The sequence below is a fragment of the Callithrix jacchus genome, chromosome 15 (assembly GCF_049354715.1).
Source record: "Callithrix jacchus isolate 240 chromosome 15, calJac240_pri, whole genome shotgun sequence".
NCBI classification, from domain to species: Eukaryota; Metazoa; Chordata; class Mammalia; order Primates; family Cebidae; genus Callithrix; species Callithrix jacchus.
The window spans coordinates 69,933,422-69,959,602 of NC_133516.1; the positions used below are offsets into that span (position 1 = coordinate 69,933,422).

Consider the following 26,181-nt stretch of genomic DNA (forward strand, 5'->3'; position numbering starts at 1 on the left):
ATTAAAGAGATTGGCTACCTACAGGGGGTATGTAGGAATGGGGTGACAAGAAGGAAGATATGGAAGCAACATTTTACTCAGTATACCTTTTTGGTTAGCCTGGCTCCAGGAACAATAATAATGTTTCACATACTCCCCAAATAAATAAACAAACCAGAACACTAGGGAAGCCCAAGCTGGAATACAAACACTAGCAGATAAACCTAACTGTATTCCAAATGAATAACCGACCAGACAAGACCTAACTTAAGTAACTGTTGAATACAGAATTTGAACAGGATTCTGTAAGGCAACAGACAGAAAGAGCTACATATCAATACTGTACTCCAGTTAGTAAATTTGTTTCTCACTGGGGTGTGGGTTAGCAATTCTGCAAGTAGTGTATATTTATACTAGGACTGAACAAATAAGTAAATATATTGTAGCTAACGAGGACAAGATTGATCACTGTCAGAGAAAGCAGTTACAAATAAGGAAAGAGAGAAGGAGAGAATGGGCCCTTTGGTGCTGGGGCCATTGAAATCAGAGACATCAATATAAATCTGGTTTTTATAATAGATAGAGATGTATGTGTGTGAGAGTTAGTATACACATACATGTTTCATAACTTTGTCTTCTGAGAGGGCCTAGAAGAAATGACATCCCAGTAGCAGTCAGCATAGCCAGAACCCAGATCTTGGTTTCTAAGTACCACTTTCCAATAAAAGAAACCAGTGCTCCTTAGAAAAGTGGATGGTGATTACAGGGTTGGAAAAGGGCTTATAAGATAAGCTAGAACATCTTTGGTCATCAAAAAAAAAACAAAGAAAGAAAATGCTCCAAAAAGAATGGGGGCTTATCAAAGGAACACAGGAGCCAACCTGAAGGAGCTCTCAATGGCCAAACCAAGAGCAATTTGAGCTACAAAATAAGTAGTAATATTATTGGGTTATAACCCAAAACACAGAATGAATATACATGAGACCTGATGTTTACTTATTGATTTTATATTTATTATTATTTTGAGATGGGGTCTCTCTCTGTTGCCTAGGCTGGAGTGCAGTGGAGTGATCTTGGCTTACCTCCTCTTCCTGGGTTCAAGCAGTTCTCTTGCCTCAGCCTCCCAAGTAGCTGTGACTAGAGGCATATGCCACCATGCCTGGCTAATTTTTTGTATTTTTTTTTAGTAGAGATGGGATTTCACTGTGTTGCCTAGGCTGGTTGTGAACTCCTGAGCTCAGGCAATCCGCCTACCTTGGCCTCCCAAAGTGCTGGGATTACAGGCGTGAGCAGCTGCACCTGGCCTATTTATTAATATTTTTTAATAGAGATGGGGTTTTACCATGTTGCCTAGGCTGGTCTTGAACTCTTGAGCTCAAGTGATCCTCTCGTCTCGACCTCCCAAAGTGCTATGACTACAGTTATCAGCAACTGTGCCTGGCCAGAGACCACAGATTTAAATAAATCATTGAAAAAAAAAAATAAATGGGGGAGAAATAACCATATCTTCTTTTCAGAAGAATTTCAATTAATAAATGTAGAAGGAAGCTGGGTGCAATGGTGTACTCCTGTAATCCCAGCAATTTAGGAGGCTGAGATGGGAGGATGGCTTAAGCTCAAGAGTTTGAGACCAGCTTGGGCAACACAGCAAAACCCTATCTCGACAAAAAATACAAAAATTAGCTGAGCATGGTGGCACAAGCCTGTAGCCCCAGCTACTTTGGAGTCTGAGGTGTGAGGATCACTTTAAGCCCAGGAGGTTGAGGCTACAGTAAGCTGAGATCTCATTACTGCACTCTAGCCTGGCAAGAGCAAGAACCTGTCTCAGGGAAAAAAAAAAAAAAGAGAGAGAGAGAGAGAAAGAAAAACAGGGAAATAGAAAAGCACCATAAAGCACTAATAATCATAAAAGAAAGATACACCAATGGATGCTGAAATTAGTAGGTGGAATTTTGAGGAGAAATAGAATATTTTGGTCACCTCAAAAGATCTCCTCCAAGATATTTATTTGACACAATTTCTCAAGTTTATAAAATGTAAATGCAAATTTACAAAAAGTATAAAATTATTAATTGCAAAGAGAAACATAGTAGCTTTATAGTAGAGAAACTCAACCAAGTCACAGTTAGCTAAGTGATCAAGATTAATACCATCAGTAAGAAGACTGACATCACAAAGCCCTTGCTGTATGCACTGAAGCAAGCATAACACTGTTTATACAGTGTTCTTGCCAAAAACTGTAACTTCAATCTAATCATGAGAAAAACCTTAGCCAAACCCAAACTGACGGACATTCTGTAAAATAGCTTTTTAAAAGTGTCAAGGTCATTAAAAACAAGGGAAGATGGAGGAACAGTCACAGATTGGAAGAGACCTGGAAACCAAATGTAATGAGTAACCCTGAATTGGATCCTTCAACAGAAAAAGGACATTGATGGAAAAATTGAAATCTGAATAAGGTCCATGGTTTGGTTAATAGTGTCATACTGATATTAGCATCCTAGTTTTGATCAGTGTAACACAGTAACATAAGGTGCTAACATTAGAAGCAGCAGCTGGGTGAAGGGTATGAGGAAACTCTATACTACTTTGCAATTTTTCAGCAAGTCAAAAATTTTTTCAAAATAAAATGTTTTTTAAAAATCAAGGTATAGGCTGGGTGTGGTGGCTCACACCTGTAATCCCAGCATTTTGGGAGGCCAAGGTGGGTGTATTACTTGAGGCCAGGAGTTCCAGACCAAGCTGGCCAACACGGCAAAACCCTGTCTCTACTAAAAATACAAAAATTATCTAGGTGTGGTGGCACACACCTGTGATCCCAGCTACTCAGGAGGCTGAGGCATGAGAATTGCTTGAACCTGGGAGTGGAGGTTGCAGTGAGCGGAGATCACACCACTGCACTCCAGCCTGGGCGACACAGTAAGACTCTGTCTTAGAAAAAGAAAAATTAAAAAAATCAGTGTATGCAGTTTACAGGCACTATACCAAAAACATTAGCATTCAGAAAGACTTAAAAATATGAAAAAAAAAAAAAAAAAAAAAAGCCAAGTAGAGCCTGTTGTGATAGCTTGCACCTGTAATCCCAGCTATGCAGGAGGCTGAGGTGGGAGGATTCCTTGAACCCAGGAGTTTGAGTCCATCCTGGGTAATATAGTAAGACCCCATCCAAAAAAAAAAAAAAAAAGAAAGGCCAGTTATATTCTAAAAAGAAAGTAGACATAGCTGTATTTATAATAGAAAAGATAGGTTATCAGATATTGCAGGTGTAGAACATTTTCAAAATTGCATAGTGTTCTGTTAGCGCTGGTCTAGAACCTAGGTATCTTCGGAATAACCAGTGTTAAGTGTGGGGGGTTGTCAATTTAATAAAGATTTCTTTTATTCTCATCTTATGAGTGAAAAGAGCATAGCCCAGAGAAGTTGTTTCATTATCCCAAGGTCACATAGCCAGGAAGCAGCCCAGCAGAGATTTGAAGCCACGCTTGTCTGGCTCTGAAGCACTGGCTACTCCCTTTCCCATCCAGCAGCCTCCTGGGTGTTTATGGAATGATTGTTGCCTAGGATATTAAGGGATCTGTGGTCAATCCTGACTCCATCCCAGATTCACTGGCTGTGTGACCTCAGGAAATCCTTTTACTTCTCAGCCTCAGCTGCATCGCTAAGAAAATGAAGAAACTGACCTTGCTGTCCTGAGGGTTGGGGATGGCAGGCAAGGGGCCCGGTGTGACAGTTCATTCCCCAGATCCTGTCTGGCTCATGGACGGGCAACCAGCGGGGGTGAGGGGTCCTTTGGTTGGGTTGACCAGCTTTGGTGGATAGCTCCTGTTTCTTGAATGCCCCTAGATGAGAAAGCCGAGGCTCAGAGAGGTAAAGTAACTTGGCCAAGGCTACACAGCAGAGGAGGCAGAACTGGGATTCGAACCCGAGACTCTCTGGTATCATGTCCCTGTTGCAAGACAGAACCGACACCTGCAGGAATCACAAGGAGGTGATGGCCAGGTAGTGAGCTCCCTGTCTCTGGGGGGTGTGCAAGCCGGTGCTGGGCTGTCAGCAGGGCAGGGGCTGGGGCCAGGGCCAAGTCCACCGAGCCAGACCCAGGCCCGCCGGCCTCCCGCGGTAGCCAAGTCCAAGGCGTGAGCATGGGGCGGGGCGGGGCAGGGCAGGAGCTGCTATTTCTGTCTGGTGAGCGCAGTTCGTGCAGCTGGCAAGGGAGGGGGCGCCCGCGCCGCCATATTCCCTCCCGCCGGCCGGCACCGCGGCGCGCAGCCACCATGAGCACCGCCGCCTTCCACATCTCCAGCCTCCTAGAGAAGATGACGTCCAGCGACAAGGACTTCAGGTGCGCCCCGCCGCTGGCCCCCGCTTACCCTTACAGCTCTGAAGCCGGGGGTCTTCTTCCCCTCCCGAAGCGCCAGCCCATCCCCCATGACCATGCAGCCCCTGCTCTTCTCCCTGCATTAAGTTGCGCCAGGGACAGAGCCGTTCCTGCCTGGTGGTCCCCACTGAAGCTCAGGCTGTTCTCCCCTAGTGGCCGTCCCGCCCCTCCGTGACTCCAGTCCCTGCTTCGTCTCCCACCTCACAGGCTTCAGCCCTGCCTGTGATCCCCCACCAGAGCCCCAGCTCCGCCCCTTTGCACCCTGCCTTGGCTTCTCCCTCCTGTATGTCCAGCCCCCTTCTTCCCCCGCATCTGATGCCCCAGGCCCCCCTCTTCAGGGAGCCCACAGTGGAGCCCTCCACCTCTCCCTGAGGACCCCAGTGCCTGCCTCTCCTACCCCACATTGAACCCGGGCCCTTCCAGATGGCAACCACCTGCTGACTTTCTCACTAGCACCCTCAGTGATGCCCCCTTCTCAGCATCACCTGTACTCCTCCCTCCCACTCTTCCTCCCCTCTTGGGATTGTTCAGACCCAGCCTAAAGGAGGGGGCTGGGCTGAGTCTGGCTTTCCAGGCACAGGTTAGGTGATGGTTGAGGTGCGGCCTTCTAGGTTTTGTGTGCCACTCCCGTTCCCCACTCCCTTTTCCTTCTTCCCCCCATCACAGCATCACAGTACCACAGAAATAGGGCTGAAAAGAACGGTGGAAACATCTGGTCCATGAGTTTCCACCCACATTCTCCAGGGAACTGAGGCCCAGGGAGGAAACTTGGCCTGCGGTCTCAGGGCCAGTTCTGGCCCTTCCAGCTGAAAGACCTTGGAGACTCACTTATTGAACATTTGTTCACTTTGTCCCCATTTTACAGATAGGGAAACCGAGTCTCAGAGGCATGAAGGAAATAGGTTCAGTCACAAAGCCAGGAAGTGGGAGACAGTTCAAATCCAGGCCAGTTTAATACAGAGGGCAGTTTAATACAGAGGCCCTGTGATTCCAGCCCCCTGACAGGTGAGGAGACAGACCTGCACTGGTAGTCTGACTCCTACTCTCTCCTGCAGTCCATTCCTCAGAACCCCTCAAGAGCCCCCCACATTAATAGAGCCTGGGAACCAAGGTCTTGGCTTGAGATCCCAGCTGCCATCGCTCACTGGCTGTGTGACCGTGGACAAGTTACTTAACTCCCATGAGTCTCCCTCTGCTTCTGCTTCTATAACATGGGGATAACAGAACCCACCTCTGAGGATTGGGGTAAGGATGAAATAAGATAGTACATGTGAAATGCTCAGATTTGTGGCAGGCACCAGGTTGGTGTTTTTAATACATGGACACATGATTTGGTGCACATCCGAAACATGCCATGCCCTGTCCTTTCTCTAGACCTTCACTAGGGGGATTCTTTGCTTTCCCTTGACCTGCTGCCTTCATCTGAAAGCCCCTATAACTCTTTGGGATGCCTGTTGACCTCAGGCAGATTAGGCACCTCCCCTCAGCTCCCATCATGCCTCCCCTCCACATTTCTGCTAGATCACTTTTCAGCCCTGGGAGACCCTGAGCTCCTGGGCCACCGAGACTATGCACTTCTTCTTAGTGCCCCAGCACCTGTGCTGGGTACACAGTAGGTGCTTAGTCAATGTTCGCTGGGTCCCAGGCTGTGCACTCCACATGTAATCTCAGTCCTCCCGTGTGTGGTAGTGATTGTTCCTCCTGTTTTCCGGAGGCTTGGAGGAGTGCAGTGACTTGCCCAAGGTCACATAGCTGGCTCATGGCCTAGAGGATTTGTGCTACTGTCTCTCAGGCCTCGGGTCTAGTCTGTGGGAGAAGGAGTCGGCCCTGCCAGCTAGAGCCCGAGAAGCTCTTTCAGCCCGTCTCTGTCAGCGGCCTGGAGAACACTTAAAACCACCCCCAAGCATGTGAGAATGGTGTCTATTTTTAAAGTTCAAATACCACGGTGCTCGGTCCTGCAGACCAGCTGTCCAGGCGCCCATGTGGCCAAGGGTTTCGGCCAAGGATTTCAGCCAAGTTGCCTCTAGGGTTTCTCTGGAATGAAACTGAGACTGTGTCCTGTGGTTCCTGGAAGGGGGGCAGTGACTGCAAATGGGGTTCCCAGGTGAGGTGGAGGAGACCCTTGGTTCCTGTTCTTCCTGGGCACTGGCTCTATGGGCAGGAGGTGCTCTCTTACCACTGAGGCTCCAACAGTCAAAACGAGTACACTTGTGGGTCTTGCAGGAATTCCCAAGTCATTTCTTAAGAACACAGTAGTATTCTCAAGAAATGACTTGGGAATAGTTTGCTGTTACCTTCGGCAGTTTGTGCAGCCTCTCTGAGCCTAGTTTTCTCACTACCTCATGCTAAGAGCTGGTTGTCCTATTAAAACCTCCCAAGGATACTATGAGGTAGGGGCAAAGAAAAGTTCCCATTTTATATATAGAAAATCTGAGGCCCAGAGAGAAGGAGGTAGTTGCTCAATGTCACCTAGTTGATACATGGCAACACCAATATACTCAAAGCCAAACTGGTGCTCGAGCTCTTATCCACCAAATTATATACTTTCCTTCTCCCTCCCATCCCTGCACACAAATATGTATAAAACATGGCTTGCTTTCTCTGAGAGCTGGTATCCGCGACACCAGGGGTGTGTGAAATCCTGGGTGTGTGAAAACCAATTCAGAGGAGTTGGTTTCTGAGTTTGGGCAGCTCTTAAGGGCGAGCTCTCTCCCTGCCTCTCCTCCTGCCCTCACCCTCCCTGACAAGGCCCCCCGCTGACCTGTTCTTTGTTGAGCCTGGGGTCCCAGAGATAAACCTGTTGGGCCTCTGCCCTCAGTGAGTGTACAGTCCAATGGAGAAGATGCTCTGGTGGCCAGACTTGCACTGCAGTGTGAGAAGTGCTGTAATGGATGGGTCCCTGTCCAGGGACCATTGTGTTTAGGGTCTGTGGATGTCGGGGTAGGGCAGGGCGGTCCGTCATCCCTGAGTTGGGACATTTGAGCTGGGCTCTTGATGGGTGAATAGGAGCTCAACAGGTGGAGAAGAAGTGTGGGGTAGGAGGTCTATCTTGGGCAAAGAGACACATCGCCTGGGTTGCCAGGCTGAGCTGGGCCCCCATGGACTGCAGCAGAAACACAACTTGGAGACCCTGTATGCCATCTCAGAATGTCCCCTCAGCTAAGCAGACGTAGGGGTGCATGAGCCTTGGCCTGGCTCAAATCCAAACCTCCTCCTTTACTTTACTTCTGCCCAGAGGTGGGCACAGTCAGTCCTATCATCCTGCCCCTGCTGCCAGCCCAGCCTCCTCCCTCTCCTAGCAGCTTGTGGCTAATCTACCTGTTAAAAATAAATAGGACATCGACCAGTCCACTCCTGGTAACAGGGCACTGTGGGCTGTGGTGACATCAGCAGTAGGTCTGAGTCTGCACAGATGAGGGCCAGAATCCCAGCTGTGACAGGTTTTTGCCACAGGAGGCTGGGGGCAGGGCACTTGATTTGCTCAACCATGCTGGAAAGCAGGGCCGGTGTGGGGAGGGGAGTGGTCCAGCAGGCTCGGCAAAAGCTGGAGGCTTTCTCCGAGGCAGCCTCGCGGCATCTTTCCTCGCTGCTCTGTCCTGTTTTCTCCTGAGTCTCTGCTTTCAAGTGCCTGCAGGAGCCAGTCAGTGGGTGAAGTAGGCCTAGTCGGGACCAGGTGAACTGGGGAGAGGGCAGCCACGACCTGACTCTAGCTAGATATTGTCACCAGGAATTATAGGTCCTGTTGTATTCAGATATTCTGTTTTCAAGATAATCTGGAAGTCAGTTTTTTCTTTGAGTCTCACTCTGTCACCCAGCCTGGCGTGCAGTGGTGCGATCTTGGCTTGCTGCAACCTCCGCTTTCTGGGTTCAAGCAATTCTCCTGCCTCAGCCTCCCTAAAAGCTGGGACAACAGGTGTGTGCCACCATACCTGGCTAGTTTTCATATTTTTAGTAGAGATGGGGTTTTACCATGTTGGCCGGGCTGGTCTCGTATTCCTGACCTTAAGTGATCCACCCACCTTGGCCTCCCAAAATGCTGGGATTACACGGGTGAGCCACTGTGCCTGGTCTGGAAGTTAGTTTTTTTTTTTTTTTTGAGATGGAGTCTTGCTCTGTCACCCAGGCTGGATTACAGTGGCATGATCTTGGCTCACTGCAACCTCCACCCCTGGGTTCAAGCAATTCTCCTACCTCGGCCTTGTGAGTAGCTGGGATTACAGGTGCCCACCACCATGCCCAGCTAATTTTTGTATTTTTAGTAGAGACAGGGTTTCACCATGTTGGCCAGGCTGGTCTCGAACTTTTTTTTTAGGCGGACTTTTGCTCTTGTTGCCCAGGCTGGAGTGCAATGGCATGAGCTCAGCTCACCACAAACTCCACCTACTGGATGCAAGGAATTTTCCTACCTCATCCTCCTGCAGAGCTGGGATTACAGGCATGTGCCACCATGCCTAGCTAATTTTGTTTTTTTTTAGTAGAGACAAGGTTTCTCCATGTTGGTCAGGCTGGTCTCAAACTCCCAGCCTCAGGTGATCCACCTGCCTCTGCCTCCCAAAGTGCTGGGATTACAGTCATGAGCCACTGCACCCGGCCCGGCCTCAAACTTTTGACCTCAGGTGATCCACCCAAGTTGGCCTTGTAAAGTGTTGGGATTACAGGCATGAGCCACCATGCCGGGCCAAAGTCAACTCTCCCAATGTTCAAATGTTGACAAGTAATTTAAATTTTTAAAAACACGTTTGCCGACTGGGCGCGGTGGCTCAAGCCTGTAATCCCAGCACTTTGGGAGGCTGAGGCGGGTGGATTATGAGGTCAAGAGATCAAGACCATCCTGGTCAACATGGTGAAACCCCGTCTCTACTAAAAATACAAAAAATTAGCTGGGCATGGTGGCACGTGCCTGTAATCCCAGCTACTCAGGAGGCTGAGGCAGGAGAATTGTCTGAATCCGGGAGGCGGAGGTTGCGGTGAGCCGAGATCGCGCCATTGCACTCCAGCCTGGGTAACAAGAGCGAAACTCCGTCTCAAAAAAAAAACATGTTTGCAAGCTGGACACAGCTGAGAGCTACTAGTTTCAGACCTTTGCTCTACCCTCTTAATTTTGGCAGGAATGGTGCCCCGTAATGGCCCCAGCCTCAACTTTCCATGGCTTCCAGCTCAGACTCTCACTGCAATTTGAAATGCCTGGGAGGGTATCAGGCTTTTGGCATCAGGCCCCATGGATCCCCCACCTCTGGGCGGGTAGCCCTTGCCCACTGACTGGTAACAGGGCACTGTGGGCTGTGGTGACATCAGCAGTAGGTCTGAGTCTGCACAGATGAGGGCCAGAATCCCAGCTGTGACAGGTTTTTGCCACAGGAGGCTGGGGGCAGGGCACTTGATTTGCTCAACCATGCTGGAAAGCAGGGCCGGTGTGGGGAGGGGAGTGGTCCAGCAGGCTCGGCAAAAGCTGGAGGCTTTCTCCGAGGCCACTCCAGGTCAGTGAGCCAGTCCATATTGGCACTGGTCTCCAAAATATGCCCATGCCCACCCTCATGATGTAGGGCAGTGGTTTTCAAAGTGTAGTCCCTGACCCTCATCATCATCCAGGAATTTTAGAAATGTGGATTCTTGGGCCCCAACCCAGACCTGCTGATTCAGAAACTCTGGGAATGGGGCCTAGTATTGTTTAACAAGGCCTGCTGGTTATTCAGATGCTGGTTATAGCTGGAGATCCACTGTTCTAGGGCAGGAAACAAGTGGGTTCTCTGAGATGGGAGTGGACAGGGCTCGCCTTCGTCCATCTGTCTGGTAGACAGGCTTTTAGCTGATCCTGACTCGGATGCAGGGTGTCTGTTAAACCTTCTGGCATCCTTTTCTCAGCTGCTGTGAGATGTGGATGATGTCATGTGCCATTATAATAATGGCAGTGCCATTTACTGAGTGCGCACCATGTGCACTTAACCCCGTAAGGCAGATACTAGTCTCATCACCGTCTTCTGACAGGTAAACTAAGGCTTGGAGAGGTGAAATGACTTGCCCAAGATCACACTGCATAAATGGCAGAGATGGGAGCCACTGACCCCGAAGCATTACGCATTAGCCAGCATGCTGGGCCGTTCCTAGTCTGCCACCCTATGGCAGTTGGTGTCACACATAGGTTGGTCTCCTTGTAGCCCAACCAAGCCCACTGCCTAAATAATCCATGGTCATATGGCACTTAATGACAGAGACATTCTGAGAAGTGTATCCTTAGGTGATCTCATCCTTGTGTGAACCTCATGGAGTGTGCTTACACAACCTAGACGGTAGAGCCTCCTACTCCCGCAGGCTATGGTGTGGCCTATTGCTCCTAGGCTACAAACCTGTACTGAGTACCGTAGGCAGTTGTAACAGAATGGTATTTGTGTGTCTAAACATAAAAAAGGTACAATAAAATTAGGTAGAAGAGGGGTGTGGTGGCTCACGCCTGGAATCCCAGCACTTTGGGATGCCAAGGTGGGCAGATCACAAGGTCACGAGATCAAGACCAGGAGGGCTAACACAGTAAAACTCCGTCTCTACTAAAAATACAAAAAATTAGCCAGGCGTGGTGGCATGTGCCTATAGTCCCAGCTCCTCGGGAGGCTGAGGCAGGAGAATTACTTGAAACTGGAAGGCGGAGGTTGCAGTGAGAGATGGCACCACTGCACTCCAGCCTGGGTAACAGAGTGAGACTCTGTTTCCAAATAAATAAATTAAATACATAAAATAAGAACAGACTAAAATGGCATGCTTGTATAGGGCAGCTCCATTATAATCTTATGGGACAACCATTGTATATGTTGCCTGTCATTTACCAAAACATCATTATGTGGCACACGACTGCATTTGACCTTGAATCTTTGTATTAAGGTCTACTTCTAGGGGAGCCCCGAGGTACTGCCCAAATCTACCAGGGCCCAGGAGCTGCTCAGCAATCCTCCTCTGCCCTCCCTGCCCAGGTTCATGGCCACCAGCGACCTGATGTCAGAGTTGCAGAAGGACTCCATTCAGCTGGACGAGGACAGTGAGCGCAAGGTAGTGAAGATGCTGCTCCGGCTCCTGGAGGACAAGAACGGTGAGGTGCAGAACCTGGCTGTCAAGTGGTGAGTGTCAGCCTCTGTGGAGCAGGAGAAGGAGTCCTGCCTGGTGTGGGAGCATCCTGGGGATCCCTGCCCCTTTGGGGTATAGCCTCGCAGAGGAGACCTGCTTAGCAGGTCTTGTTGGATGGTCTGGGTTCCCCCAGAAGGAGATGGTGAGACAAGGATTCATATCTTAAGTTTGTTTGGGAAGTGATCCAAGGAAACATGGTGGAGGAGTGGGGAAGTGAAGAGGACCAATCAAGGGTATGGTATGAAGCAAGTGACCACAGTGGGCCTGATGAGCTTAACTCCATGGGGACCTCTGGGACACAGTACAGGATATGCCCCTTGGACTTTTTCCACCCAAAGGGTGAGGGAGCTGGGGTATTAATCTACCGGCTCCCTGGTACTCATTGGTTCAGGGCTGCTTTTAGGGGTAGGACAGAGGGTTGTTCACTTCCTGCCACTGCCAGCCAGAGAAATCCCTCAGACATATGTAAATACTAGGAAGGTCAGGCTCACACACACCAAGGTGGTAAAGGCTTAAAGGCCAGGCACGCTGGCTCACACCTATAATCCCAGTACATTGGGAGGACAAAGCGGGTGGATCATTGAAGCCAGGAGTTTGAGACTAGCCTGACCAGCATCGTGAAACTCTGTCTCTACTATATACATACACAAAAATTAGCTGGGTGTGGTGGTGCATACTTGTAATCCCAGCTACTTGGGAGGCTGAGAGGCAGGAGAATCGCTTGAACTCAGGAGGCAGAGATTGCAGTGAGCCAAGGTTATACCATTGCATTCCAGCCTGGGCAACAAGAGTGAAAACTCCATCTGAAAAAAAAAAAAAAAAAGGCTTAGGGCATATGGGATTGGGGAGGTCCTAAAAGCCCCAGTCTTAGGTCACTGTGAGGCTGTGATCCTGAGACCTTCTTGGCCAGTTACCGCCACAGTAGAAAAAATAAGATAAGGGTATGTGCAGAGCGTGTGGAGATGCTTGTGTGCTGGGGTCGTTCTCACACTCATATCTGAGAACCACTCATGTAGGGCAGAGGTTGTCAACCTTGACTGCAGGTTAGCATCATCTGGGTAATTTTAAATAGAATTCCAGGGATCAAGAGTGAGAGAACTGGGCACTGCCTCTCTGTGAGCTGGGTCCCGGCATTCTTCTGGGGCATGTTAATGAATTGCCATGTGATCCCAAGAGCAGAGGAAATTCAGAAAAGGGTTTTATGTGGGAAGGTAACATGGTCAAGTTTATGAGCTGGGAGAGTCCTTCTGGCCGTGGAGTGGACTTAGGATGGAGTCGTGGTTTCTCACCAGCAGAACCAATACCATTTTTTTTTTTTTTTTTGAGACAGAGTCTCACACTGTCACCCAGGCTGTAGTGCAGTGGCGTGATCTTGGCTCACTGCGATCTTCGCCTCCTGGGTTCAAGCAATTCTCCTGCCTCAACCTCCCAAGTAGCTGGGACTACAGGCATGTGCCACCACGCCCAGCTCTTTTTTTTTTTGTATGTTTTAGAGATGGCATTTCACTATGTTGGCCAGGATGGTCTCTATCTCCTGACCTCGTAATCTGCCCGCATCAGCCTCCCAAAGTGCTGGGATTATAGGCGTGAGCCACTGTGCCCAGCCCCCCAATACCTTTTTATAACAAATAGTTTGTAATACCATTTTCCTATTAGGAAATGAAATTCACACATTATAAAACCTACCTCTACACATAATGCCCGAACCTTAAACATAAAGGAAAGTTAGAAGGAATGTAGCTTATAGTAAGTCATGTGTGTTTCCGTGTATACATGCTTGGGCACTGTGATGGTAAAAGTGATGAAGTCACAAGAAGCCTGTACCTGCATGTGAACTCATCATGAGTACAGATACAAACAGGTGGCTTTGGGGCCTCAAGTATCAGAATTGGAGGTGTTGCTCTTAGTGGCAAGGTTTTCTTTTCTTTTTTTTTTTTTGAGACAGAGTCTCACTCTGTCACCCAGGCTGGAGTACAGTGGTGCAATCTCCGCTCACTGTGATCTCCCCCTCTCAGGTTCAAGTGATTCTCATGTCTCAACCTCCTGAGAAGCTAGGGCTACAGGCATATACCACCACAGGTGGCTAATTTTTGTATTTTTAGTAGAGATCGGGTTTTACCATGTTGGCCAGGCTGGTCTCGAATTCTTGACCTCAAGTGATCTTCCCACCTTGACCTCCCAAAGTGCTAGGATTACAGGTGTGAGCCACCTGACCCTGCCAGGATTTTCTAAAGTGAGTGACCATCTCCCAATACAGTTTCTCAGGAAACAAAGTATAATTTTCCTTCAATTTATCCCAATACAGTTTCCCAGGAAACAAAGTATAATTTTCCTTCAATTTATCTGGTAATTGTATACTTGGAAAATCTAGAATGTGGTATATTAAAACAATGCAGAAATTATTTTGTGTCTATGTCTAAAATGAAATTTTAGACTCAAATAATTATAGACAGGGCTTTTGCCTATACAAATGCCCACTGGGATGTTAGAAACTCTTGTAGGGCATGGACAGTGCTTTGTTTTGCATTATTTTCCTGCTGTTCTTGACCTTGCCGCCAGAGGCCAGAGTACAACTCAATAGTTATTATGATGACTGGCTAGGTGCAGTGGTGCACACCTGTAATCCCAGCACTTTAGGAGGCTGAGGTGGGCAGATCACAAGGTCAAGAGATCGAGACCATCCTGGCCAACGTGGTGAAACCCCCGTCTCTACTAAAAACACAAAAATTAGCTGGGTGTGGTGGTGCGCGCCTGTAGTCCCAGCCACTCGGGATGCTGAGGCAGGAGAATTGCTTGAACCTGGGAGGCAGAGGTTGCAGTGAGCCGAGATTCTACCACTGCACTCTAGCCTGGTGACAGAGCAAGGTTCTGTCTCAAAAAAGGTTATGATGACCAAGGAACCCCATAAATTGCCAAGGTGGTATTACTCCTACTGGGAACTAGTGCTATAGGAGGTAGGACAGAGGACTCTATGATTACACAGATGGAGGAGCTGCGGAGAAGGAAGTTGAGAGAGCCAAGGTTTGGAAACCATGGTGTGCATGCCTGTAGTCCTAGCTATTCTGGAGTCTGAGGCAAGAGGAACACTTCAAGCCAGCAGTTTGAGACTTAAGGAGGCAGCCTGACTCAGGCTGAGCCTTGGGCCCTTGGACTCACCTCCCCATTCTCTGCTCAGCCTGGGTCCTCTGGTGGGTAAAGTGAAGGAGTACCAGGTGGAGACCATCGTGGACACCCTGTGTGCCAACATGCGGTCGGACAAGGAGCAGCTACGAGACATCGCTGGCATTGGCCTCAAGACTGTCCTCTCGGAGCTCCCACCTGCAGCCACAGGTACCCAGGTCCCCAGGGCTGGGTACTGTTAGTATTTGTCCTAGTTTATGGTAAAAAAAAACAAACAGAAAAACACTGAGGCTCAGAGAGTTGAAGACACTTACCTGAGGTCATTCAGCTAGTAAGCAGGGCAGAGAATTCAGACCCAGCTCAGTTTAAGTTCATGGCTCTGTGTCAGTTAGGAATGCTTTTAGCTCAAGTGATGAAATCTAACCATTGGCAGTTTAAAGAAATCAGGGGTGGTTTTTCTCACATGGCAATCCTGGAGGAATCAGCCGCTCCATTTTTGTAGCAATTGATTTAGTGGCTCAATATCGACCGGGTTCAGGTCTCCCCCCATGTCCCCTCCCTTTATAGGGAAAGCACATGTGTTCCCAGAAGCCCGCAGAAGACTTCCACTTATATCTTACCGGCAAGAGCTGGACCACCCAGTCATTCCCAGCAGCAAGGGAGTCAGGAAAGGAAGTGTTTGTTAGCTTTCCCTGCCTCCCTAGTGGAAGAGGGAAAGGAAAAAGGGTTTGGGTATGTGTTAGCCACCCAGCAACTTGGCCATCAGCTCTCTGCAGCTCCTGTCTCCTTTACTTTGGCCAGACTCTGGGTCAAACCTGGGACCTCTGGAGACCTGGCTCCTGTGGATCAACAAGATTCCCAGGGATGTGGGCTTAGGAACACAGCCAGAGCAGAGGCAGACCAGTGGTGGAGGCTGCCTTTTCCCCAGGCCAGGCCTCACTGTGCCCACCTTGTGCCCTGTGCAGGCTCCGGGCTGGCCACCAACGTGTGCAGGAAGATCACAGGCCAGCTCACCAGTGCCATTGCCCAGCAGGAGGATGTGGCTGTGCAGCTGGAAGCCCTGGACATCCTCTCTGACATGCTGAGCAGGTGTGGGAGGCCACTCTGGGGACTGAGGAAGAGTGGGTAAAAGGGTACAGGGAGTGACTCATATCCACGGAGCTAGCATTTACTGCACACCTGTAATCAGGGCTCCTTCATCATCCCAGCAGCCTCACAAAGAAGAACTCAATTGTCACAATGTTACAGGCTAGGAGGGGTGATGTGGCCTGCCCAAGGTCACAGGGTCAGTAAAACCTCTCAGTACTTGAACAGCTGCTCTATAGAAAAATAGCAGGTGCTGGCCTAGTGTTGGGAATAGGGAGTTAGGTCAGTCTTGATTGTTCCTAGGGAGGAGTTCACAGACATATACAAAGCTGTGACTGCAGCAAGCACAACAAAGGATAGGAGGAGGGTTGATGGGTGCCCAGAGGAGCTCCCAGCCCAGGTGGGAGTGAGGAGCCTTCCAAAAGAGCGTGCTGCTAGGGCCAAGCCTTCTAGGAGGGGCAGGACTTAGCTGAGTTTGGGCAGGTATAAGCGGGATGCTGGAGGGGAGACTGCCCCCAGTCCATAAGGCAGAGACACGGGAAGACTTGGGGTCCCAGAGTCTGCCAGGGGGTTGGGGAGTGGGCTGTAATGTGGAGAGGTGGGTATGGAGAGGTGAGGTGGAGGGCTGGCCGGGAGCCATGGGGTGGGGGTGAGCATTTATGTGTTCTACTCTGATCTTTCTCTCTGCAGTGGAAAGTAGTTGGGAGGGGATTGAACAGGCAGGGGACTGGTTAAGAGGCTGCTATAGGGAAAGCAACTTGGGTTATATTCATGAGGTAGACTCCGCAGGACTTGGAGTGGGCAAGAGAGGCAGGGACTGGAGGCTGACCTCTAGGGTTCTGGCTTTAGTAACTGGCGGGACAGGGGTGCTGTGGTGGGGCACACTGCAGGAGCCAGGAGCAGGTGTGTGGGGAGGAAGGTGATGGATTCAGGCTGGGGCCTGTTGAACTTGAGGCTCCTGGGAGGCACCCACTCAATCACACACTCTATGAGGGCAGGTCCTGGGGTCAGTCTATCTTGTTCACCCTGGCTGCCAGCTGGTGAACAAACAAACCCAGGAGAAGGGGGCTGGGTTGGACATAGAAATAAGGGAAGGTGAGGTCAATGAGTTTGTATAAAGTGAGAAGAGAAAAGGTCTCAGGATGTTTATGGGACACAAAATGCACAGCCTTGGTTGGAAGGTGTGGTTAGAAGCTGCTGAGGCAGGCAGGGGCTGTGCTGTGTATGCAGAAACCATTCTCTGGTGTTGCCTTTTGTCTTGAGCCCAGAGCTCATGATCTCCAAAGGCACTAGGGAGTCATGGAAAGAGTTAAGCAGAGGCGTGACCAGGTGAGAGGTAGATTTTATCCTGCTCTGGTCTCAGCGAGGAGGATGGGCAGAGGGGTGATGGTATTGAGGCAAGTCCTAAACTTCCAAGAAATAGGAACAGCCTTACTTAGATCCCCCACACTTCCCCATCAGGTCCTTCTTCCTAGGCTGGGAGCCAGGCTTTGCACTCCTAAGTGACCATGAGAAGTCCCTTTCTCTCTCTACTTTCTCTCATGTAACAATAAAAAGTAATTAAAATAATTCCTCCTCACAGTTGCAGGGCACCTCTGTTTTGCAAGGGCCATTGAGTTGCCATAATCCTGGGAAGGAGGACGGGAGAGAATGGGGAGAGGGGCGGAGCCTGGCCCAGGCTGCCCACGGGGTGCGACCGGCCTGATGCCCACTCGTGCTCCCCAGGCTGGGTGTCCCTCTGGGCGCCTTCCATGCCAGCCTCCTGCACTGCCTGCTGCCACAGCTGAGCAGCCCGCGCCTGGCGGTGCGCAAGCGGGCGGTCGGGGCGCTTGGCCACCTGGCGGCCACCTGCAGCACTGACCTCTTCGTCGAGCTCGCTGACCACCTACTGGAGCAGCTGCCCGGCCCGCGGGCACCCACCAGCCCGGCTACCATTCACACCCTGATTCAATGTTTGGGCAGCGTCGGCCGCCAGGCCGGCCACCGCCTTGGTAAGGGAGCAGGGCGGGCCTGCTTAGGCATGGTGGGCGGGGATTAGGGGCCGGCCAACGGCTCAGTAACAGGGTGGGGCTTGGGCCGCCGTGTGGGCAGGTCCTAAGGGTGGGCAGCTTCTTTGGTTGGGGGTGGGGCGGGGCCTGGGCTGACATGGTGGGTGGGGCCTGGGGCGTGCCGCTTCCTCGGTTAGCTAGTATGGGGCTGAAGCCTCTGGAACGCAGAGGTTGGGGCTGTACTGAGCTTGAGAGGCGCAGGGCTCACCCTTATCTCGACAAACCACCCGGCCGAGTGCAGATGCTACAGAGAAAGGGATTGGATCAATCACTTCTAAGACCTGGAGGCTGGCTGGTAATTATTTTTTTTTGGTGGAGGGGGACAGAGTCTTGCTCTGTTGCCCAGGCTAGAGTACAGTGGCGCAATCTTGGCTCACTGCAACCTCCACCTCCTGGGTTCAAGTGATTCTCCTGCCTCCCGAGTAGCTGGCATTACAGGCACGCACCACCATGCCCGGCTAAGTTTTTTGTATTTTTAGTAGAGATGGGGTTTCACCATGTCGGTCAAACTGGTCTTGAACACCTGACCTCGTGATCCAGCCACCTCGGCCTCCCAAAGTGCTTGGATTACAGGCGTGAGCCACTGCATCGGGCCTGTAATTATAATTTTAAGTCATGCCACTAAACTGTTAAGTAGACTATTCTGTTCTCCCACTTTGACAATGATAACAGCCTGTGAGCCAGGTTTGAATTTTTAACAAACAATTGGGGGATAATGTGCGCACAATAAACCGCACTATTTAAAGTGTACAATTCAGTGTGTTTTGACCTTTGTGTACACCAGTGAAACTTTTCCATCACCCCCAAAAGCTTCCTTGTGTCTGTTTGCAGTCCAGCTCTCTCTCTCTGCCTTGTCTCGGCAGCTACCGATCTGCTTTCTGTCACTATATATTAGTTTTTTTAGAAATGGAAAGCTGCAATCAGGTTTGAATGTATCTTCAGACACCTTGGAGTTCTGGCTATACCAAAGCAGTTTGGATAGAGTTGGCCTACGGTCAGCCCCTCCGAACTCCTGGCTCTCTCACTGCAAAGGGGCCTTGCAGGCACACGTGGGAACAACCCCAGCTGACATGACCATACTCTGTCCCATCCCTCCTCAATAGCAGCCAGCCCTCAGCCATCCTTGGTTGCGTAGACCTGGGAAAGAGGCCTGTGCAGGCTCGGACAAGGGCTTGGGGTCCATTGGGCAGAAAACTCTGGGGTTCCCAGGTACCCAGACAGAGTGGAATCTAGGATTGTTGGGGGTCTCTAGGTCAGCATGTCCCTTCTTGTACCATGGGGAAGGGTGTGGCTGGAGAATGACATAAGTGGGGTGCTCTAAAGCCTGGATACCAGCCAGGAACCCCACTTTCCTGGTCTATTGGGTCAGTACCTGCCTCCTGCTTCTCTCATCCAGGGGCTTACAACCAAGTGAAGGAAATAAGGCCAGGACATGAATAAAGGTTTTGAGAACAGTTGCTGCTTATTGAGTGCCTGCTCATGCAGAACATGGACTAAGCTTTTTTGACTTTTTTTTTCCTCTTTTTGAGACAGAGTCTCGCATTTCCTCTGTCAGCCAGGCCAGAGTGCAGTGGCATGATCTCTGCTCACAACCTCCACCTCCCAGGTTCTAGCGATTCTCCTGCCTCAGCCTCCCAGGTGGCTGGGATTAAAGGGGCACACCACCATGCACAGCTAATTTTTGTTTTTTTAGTAGAGAGGGGGTTTCACCATGTTGGCCAAGTTGGTTTTGAACTCCTGACCTCAGGTGATCCGCCTGCCTTGGCCTCCCAAAGTGCTGGGATTACAGGTGTGAGCCACTGTGCCCAGCCCAAGCTGCTTATCATTATCACATAATTCATCTTCACAAAATCTCTGCCCAGGAGGCATTTGTTCTCCTTATTGTGAAGATCAGCCACCTAAGGTCAGAGAAGTGTTGTGACCTGCCCATGGTCCCATAGCAGTTGGGTGGCAGAGTTAGGACTAGAACCCACATCTGCTTGACTCTGAAACCTCTGAGTTGAAACTGTAGGGGTCAGAGCTGCAGGTACAGGGACAGGCTGAGTGCTGTGGGCTGGGGGAACTCTGGGAGAGTGTCTGGCTTGACTTCAGTGACCCACCTGGCCCTGCAGGGGCTCACCTGGACCGCCTGGTGCCCCTGGTAGAGGATTTCTGCAACCTGGATGATGATGAGCTCCGGGAGTCCTGCCTCCAGGCCTTTGAGGCCTTCTTGAGGAAGTATGTATGGTGGGGATGCCTGGAGATTCCTTTGGGAAGTTGGTGGGGATGCTGGCCTCAAAGCAGTAAAATTTCAGGACTCCCATTGGGCCCTGACCCCCACTCCCATCCTGCCTGGATCCAGCAAAGCCTTCCTCATCCTGCCCTACAGGTGCCCCAAGGAAATGGGCCCTCACGTGCCCAACGTAACCAGCCTCTGCCTCCAGTACGTAAAACACGACCCCAACTACAACTACGACAGTGATGAGGATGAGGAGCAGATGGAGACAGAGGATAGTGAATTCAGTGAGCAAGGTTGGTAGACAGCCCATCATTGGGGTTGTAAGGTGGAGGTGAGCACAGCTTTCCTGGGATCCCCCAGCTAAAAACAGCAGTGACATTTGGTGTCCCCATCCTGATGCCAGCTCTTCCTCAAGCTCCAGTCCCACCTGCTGTGATGATAGTAGTCAGTGCTGTCATTTATTGAGCATCTGCTGGTCGTGTTCCTCACAATAACCCTAAAAAAACAGGTATTATTACCCCCGTGTTTCAGATAAGGACACAGACTGAGAAGAGAAGTGGCATAGCTGGGCCTTGGAGCCAGGTCTGTCAGACTCCCCCACCTCTGCACTGCCACTGTGTACCCTTTTAGGAATAGCTTTCAGGAGATAGCTTTCTGGGTCTTTAACCCAGCAGAGGAAAGCTCTGATGGTGGAATGGCAGGTACTCGCAGGGGAGCAAGATGTCTCAATGGGGGTGGACTCGAAAGCTTCCTTCTTCCTGTGCCTGTGTTCCTGTCTGTCACTCAGACAGATTTCCAGGGCAGAGATACCCCTAGGCCTGAAGGCAGGGCATAGATGGAGATGATGGATTTAGAGCCTGATGGGGTACTTGGAATAAGATGGAATGGTAGATGAGATTGGACAGGTTTGTGGGAGCCTTGAATGCTAAGCCAGGGAGGTGGAACACTTGTCAGTAATAGGGAGCTAAGGGTGTGTGTTTGTGGGTGGCCTCCTGTGGGGGTGACAGTAGTCCATCAGGGGATGGCTACTGAGCTGCCCAGTGGCCGTGGCCCACTGTGGCTGTCCAGATACCGACGTGGTCCACAGAGTGGTATGGGCAGGGCCGTGCTGGGCTCTGAGCTTGTGCCTCAGGGCACTGCCAGGCAGGACTGTGCCCCTCTGAGCCTCCTGTCTGTCTCCACAGGTGATAGGGCTGGGCCTCATGGGCCTGAATCTCAGCCCTGCCATTCCTGGTTGTGTGGCCTGAGAGTCACCCCCTCTGAGCCTTAGTCTTGTGGTCTGTAAAATGGGGCATGGCAGTACCTTCACTTCTGAGGTGATGGTAAAGACTGCACGAGCTCTTGACTTTCGGGGAGATTTTGGGGTAGAAAGTCACATAAACCCAGTATTTCCTCTTTATTAGTTCTGCCTGGAAGCCTTTGGAATCAGGACCTTCGAGAGGCGGGGATCAGGGGAGAGAAGAGGCCAAAGGGAGGCTCTGTCCCTTCTCCCTTCTGCAATCCCAGTAAACGAAATATCACATAGCCAGACCTGAGGCCAAAAGATGAGTTTTGTGCCCCAAATGGATTCTCCAAGTCTAAACTGAAGACTTGGAAGTCCGTTTTTTCCCTGGTACGGTCCAGACAATTAAGGGTCTGGAGGCAGAGGAGGACCCTAGTCCAAGTATTTCCTTAACTTGGGGCAAGCCACTTCCTCCCTCTAAACCCATTTCCTCGTCTCTATAATGGAAATAATCCCTGTCTCAGAAGGTGGTCAGGAAGCTAAAATGAGATGATGGGTTTGACGTGCTTAGCCCCATCCCTAGCACACAGTAGATGTCCATTAAAAGGTAGGGAACGTTCCCCATAGGGTATCTGTAAATGCTGATCATCAAAGGGTAAAGCACAGTGCCCAGCTCCCTGTCCTCCCCATCCCTTCTCCCCCGAGCCACAGAACTGTCCTGGGAGATGAGGGCTCCACGTGTGTCTTGTTCCTGCTCCAGAAAGTGAGGACGAGTACAGCGATGACGATGACATGAGCTGGAAGGTGCGCCGGGCAGCGGCCAAGTGCATCACGGCCTTGATCGGCTCACGGCCTGACCTGCTGCCCGATTTCCACTGCACCCTGGCACCTGTGCTCATCCGCCGCTTCAAAGAACGCGAGGAGAATGTCAAGGCCGACATCTTCACTGCTTATATCGTGCTGCTGCGGCAAACACGGCCCCCAAAGGGATGGCTGGAGGCCATGGAGGAACCCACCCAGACCAGCAGCAACCTCCACATGCTACGTGGACAGGTGGGTGCGACTTCACCTCCACCCCTACCCCTACCCCCTGATTCGCCCACCCAGCCGCTCACAGTTAGTGTCCCTGGACTTGGAAACTCACCTGGGGAGAACATCCAGCTGTGGAAGGGAAGGTGTCCCCAGGGTGGGGGGCGGGAACCAGCCAGCCAAGCTTCTGGAGCGTAGTGACAGCCAGTCTGCCTGGGTGACCTTGAGCAAGTTGCTTGGTCTCTATGTACCTGTAAACGGATGCAGGAAATTTGCCTAACCCTCAGGGGTCTGTGTGTGGTCACAAACGCCTATCACAGAGTGAGGAACAAGTGCTTGGGAGATACAATCTCGATGCCAACATCCTCCCGGGGATGTTGCAAAGCCTCCTGGTAATGGGCAAGTGGGGAGGTTTCCTGGGTGGTCCCTGACCTTGACCGCCCCCTCCTGCCCACAGGTGCCCCTTGTGGTTAAGGCTCTGCAGCGGCAGCTTAAAGATCGGAGCATCAGAGCGCGCCAGGGCTGCTTTAACCTCCTCACCGAGCTGGCGGGCGTCCTCCCCGGCAGCCTGGCCGAGCACATGCCTGTGCTGGTATCAGGTAGGCTGGACCGACCGCAACCAGGTATCTCCTGTTCTGGGCCACTTCCAGAACCCAGACCCCACCCCTGAATTGAGTCCCCAGTTCCTGAGAGAGTCTGGGACCCAGTACCAGGCTCAGTCCCTGATCAAGAGTCTCCGTTGGCCTCCCACTACCAGCAGTGAGAACAAGGCTGGTTCCAGTGAGTTCCCTGGCCATGTTTCCCTCAGCCCTGGTCACTGGTCAGTGCTGACTTCTTAGAAACTTCTGCAGAAGGTTTACGTGCTTCAGTTCAGCTCAGGCACCTGTAGGTACTCCAGCCTTGCTTCCAGGGAGGGCCATGTCGCATCAGAGTTGGTGGCCTCATAACCCTTGTACTCACACTGCAGGCATCGTCTTCTCACTGGCCGACCGCTCCAGCTCCTCCACCATCCGGATGGACGCCCTGGCCTTCCTGCAGGGGCTGCTGGACACCGAGCCAGCTGAGGCCTTCCACCCACACCTGCCCACTCTCCTGCCACCTGTGATAGCCTGCGTGGCCGACCCTTTCTACAAGATTGCAGCTGAGGCACTGCTGGTGCTACAGGAGCTGGTGCGGGCCCTGTGGCCACTGGACAGGCCTCGGACACTGGATCCTAAGCCATATATTGGAGAGATGTCTGCGGCCACCCTGGCACGACTCCGTGCCACTGATCTGGACCAGGAGGTGAAGGAGCGGGCCATTTCCTGCATGGGCCATCTTGTAGGCCACCTGGGTGACTGGCTTGGAGATGACCTGGAGCCCACATTACTGCTCCTCCTGGACCGCCTGCGGAATGAGATCACCCGGCTGCCCGCCGTCAAGGCGCTGACGCTGGTGGCTGTATCCCCACTGCGGCTTGACCTGAAGCCCATCCTGGCTGAGGCACTGCCCATTCTGGCCTCATTCCTGCGTAAGAACCAGCGGGCTTTGCGGCTGGCCACGCTGGCAGCCCTGGATGCCCTGGCCCAGAGCCAGGGCCTCAGTCTCCCACCATCTGCCATGCAGGCCGTGCTGGCTGAGCTGCCTGCCCTGGTCAATGAGAGTGACATGCATGTGGCCCAGCTGGCTGTGGACTTCCTTGCCACAGTGACCCAGGCCCAGCCGGCCTCTTTGGTGGAGGTCAGTGGTCCTGTGCTCTCAGAGCTGCTGCAGCTGCTGCGTTCACCCCTGTTGCCAGCTGGGGTACTGGCAGCCGCTGAAGGTTTCCTGCAGGCCCTGGTGGGGACCCGTCCCCCGTGTGTGGACTATGCCAAACTCATCAGCCTGCTCACTGCGCCTGTTTATGACCAGGCTGTGGATGGTGGGCCGGGCCTGCACAAGCAGGTATTCCACTCACTGGCCCGGTGTGTGGCAGCCCTCTCAGCTGCCTGTCCCCAAGAGGCGGCAAGCACAGCCAACCGCCTGGTCTGTGATGCCAGATCGCCCCACTCCAGCACGGGGGTTAAGGTCCTGGCTTTCCTGTCACTGGCTGAGGTGGGTCAGGTGGCTGGGCCAGGCCCCCAGCGGGAGCTGAAGGCAGTGCTCCTAGAAGCCTTGGGGTCACCCAGTGAGGACGTGAGGGCTGCAGCCTCCTATGCACTGGGCCGCGTGGGTGCTGGCAGTCTGCCTGACTTCCTGCCCTTCCTGCTGGAGCAGATTGAGGCTGAGCCCCGACGACAGTACCTGCTGCTGCACTCACTCAGGGAGGCCCTGGGGGCCGCCCAGCCTGACAGCCTGAAGCCCTATGCCGAGGACATATGGGCCCTGCTGTTCCAGCGCTGCGAGGGTGCTGAGGAAGGCACCCGGGGGGTGGTGGCCGAGTGCATCGGGAAGCTGGTCCTTGTGAACCCACCGTTCCTTCTGCCCCGCTTCCGGAAGAAGCTTGCTGCAGGTAGGTACACAGGCGTGGACAAGGCAGCCCAGCTCGGAGGTGGGAAGTTTGCCACTGAGCATCTAAGCAGCTGGGGAAGAGTGAGCTATTTCAAGTCATTGGGTACAATAGTCACAGTATCTATGTGACAGAGGCAAGGAAGCCACAGAGGAACACGCAGTGATACCTGAGACTTAACAGCTTTCTCCTGTGGGAACCTGTGGGATAGAAGGGACAGAGTTCTTGATAGGTCCCTACAATAAATAAACTTAAAAATTTCATGATATTGGCTGGGCATGGTGGCTTATGTCTGTAATCCCAGCACTTAGGGAGGCTGAAGTGGGTGGATCACTGGTGCCCAGGAGTTTGAGACCAGCCTTGGCAATATGGTGAGACCCTACCTCTACCAAAAAAAAAAAAAAAAAGTCTCATGATGACAACTTCATAATCATTGATGTGGACAGTAGCTTAGTGCTCCACACAGAGGTCAACAAAAGCAGTTTTCTGAGTAGCCATAGACTGCAGCCTGCAGAGGGTCAGCTCTTTGGGGCTACCTTGAGCCAAGAGCAGATGTCAGTGTAGACTGGGATAGGCTGACATACCCCTGGGGCTTGGAGAGGGCTGGGCAAGAACCAGGAGAGGCAGGCTTTTGGCTTGTCATGTTGTGGCATGTCATGTCATGTTTTGGCACACCAGGTATCTTACCTCCAGGAGGTGGAAAGCAGGCAGGTGGGGTCGTGGGACTCCTGGGAAAGTGAGAGCCCCCAGAATGAAAGGCCAATGGGCTTTGAGCTGGGCAGATGGCCCCTTATAGGACCAGTAAATGTTCTGTTGACAGAACACAGGTACAGTGCTTGGTACGCTGTGTGGTACCTACGGTAATTAATACTGAGTAAATCGAGAGCTGCTGCTGTTACTAGGTACCTTAGTGATTTCAGTTAAGGCCTTCTTGGGTGCTGGGTTCATAAGAAGCAGTTGTCTGGTCCATGAAGGTGGATGGAAGAACACTGTTGAGGACACTATTGCATCACACAAAGGGCCTTGAGAGATGAGTCTTAAGATACGGAGGAGCCCGGCTTTGCCTAAACACCTATTTGTTTCTGTCCCATGCACTCTGTTCAATCGGCTACCTGGTCATGTTTCCTTTTTACCATCAGCTGCTGGGAATCTTAGAGCCAGATGTGTGGCCTGCTTCTAGCAGGTTCCTGGGACTTCCTGGGTGATGCTCTCTGTAGGTCCTCCTTCTAGTCTCCTTCTCACCTCCCTGCCTTCCGTCGTCCTTGGCCTTGTTCTTGTTTCCAGTTCACTTAATCTTTTTCTATTGTGTCTTCATCAGCACCCCCTAGATCTTCCTGGGAGCCAGTTAGGCTGGCAAGTGAGAGAGGAAAAACTAAAATTCTGAATTCAGTAACCCTCCCATTCATTCATGCCTTCGCACCAAATTGTAAACTCTCCCTCGAGGCTGAATGTAAGGCCTGTGTGGTGGAAACACTTTAGCCCCTTCACAGCAGTGTGCTGGGGGTTGAGTGGGGGGCAAGAGGG

General features: G+C 51.5%; 2 protein-coding genes and 1 long non-coding RNA gene across 4 annotated transcripts in view; 1 reads left to right on the plus strand and 2 right to left on the minus strand.

Annotated features, from left to right (window-relative positions):
- TMEM40 (transmembrane protein 40) overlaps positions 1-4,597 on the minus strand; it is a 51,046-nt gene extending 46,449 nt beyond the window's left edge. The window contains exons 1-2 of the mRNA XM_035273695.3: positions 4,347-4,597; positions 3,660-3,818 (exon numbers count right to left, since the gene is read on the minus strand). The gene's annotated coding sequence lies outside the window, so the exon portion shown is untranslated. The remainder of the gene's footprint in view (positions 1-3,659; positions 3,819-4,346) is intronic.
- CAND2 (cullin associated and neddylation dissociated 2 (putative)) overlaps positions 4,212-26,181 on the plus strand; it is a 41,427-nt gene continuing 19,457 nt past the window's right edge. Inside the window, exons 1-10 of the mRNA XM_017965108.4 lie at positions 4,212-4,318; positions 11,317-11,460; positions 14,643-14,797; positions 15,553-15,676; positions 17,399-17,664; positions 19,833-19,938; positions 20,090-20,232; positions 21,922-22,214; positions 22,648-22,789; positions 23,158-24,660. Of these exons, the coding sequence (XP_017820597.3) occupies positions 4,251-4,318; positions 11,317-11,460; positions 14,643-14,797; positions 15,553-15,676; positions 17,399-17,664; positions 19,833-19,938; positions 20,090-20,232; positions 21,922-22,214; positions 22,648-22,789; positions 23,158-24,660 (2,944 nt within the window). The 5' untranslated portion in view covers positions 4,212-4,250. The remainder of the gene's footprint in view (positions 4,319-11,316; positions 11,461-14,642; positions 14,798-15,552; positions 15,677-17,398; positions 17,665-19,832; positions 19,939-20,089; positions 20,233-21,921; positions 22,215-22,647; positions 22,790-23,157; positions 24,661-26,181) is intronic.
- LOC118147676 (uncharacterized) lies at positions 11,359-17,720 on the minus strand. Of its 2 annotated transcripts, XR_004734106.3 has the most exons (4): positions 17,535-17,720; positions 14,624-14,837; positions 12,114-12,270; positions 11,359-11,474 (listed from the first exon to the last, which is right to left on the minus strand). It is a non-coding gene; the product is annotated as an uncharacterized LOC118147676 (long non-coding RNA). The 2 variants fall into 2 exon arrangements; XR_013527511.1 differs by having other exon boundaries at positions 11,457-12,270.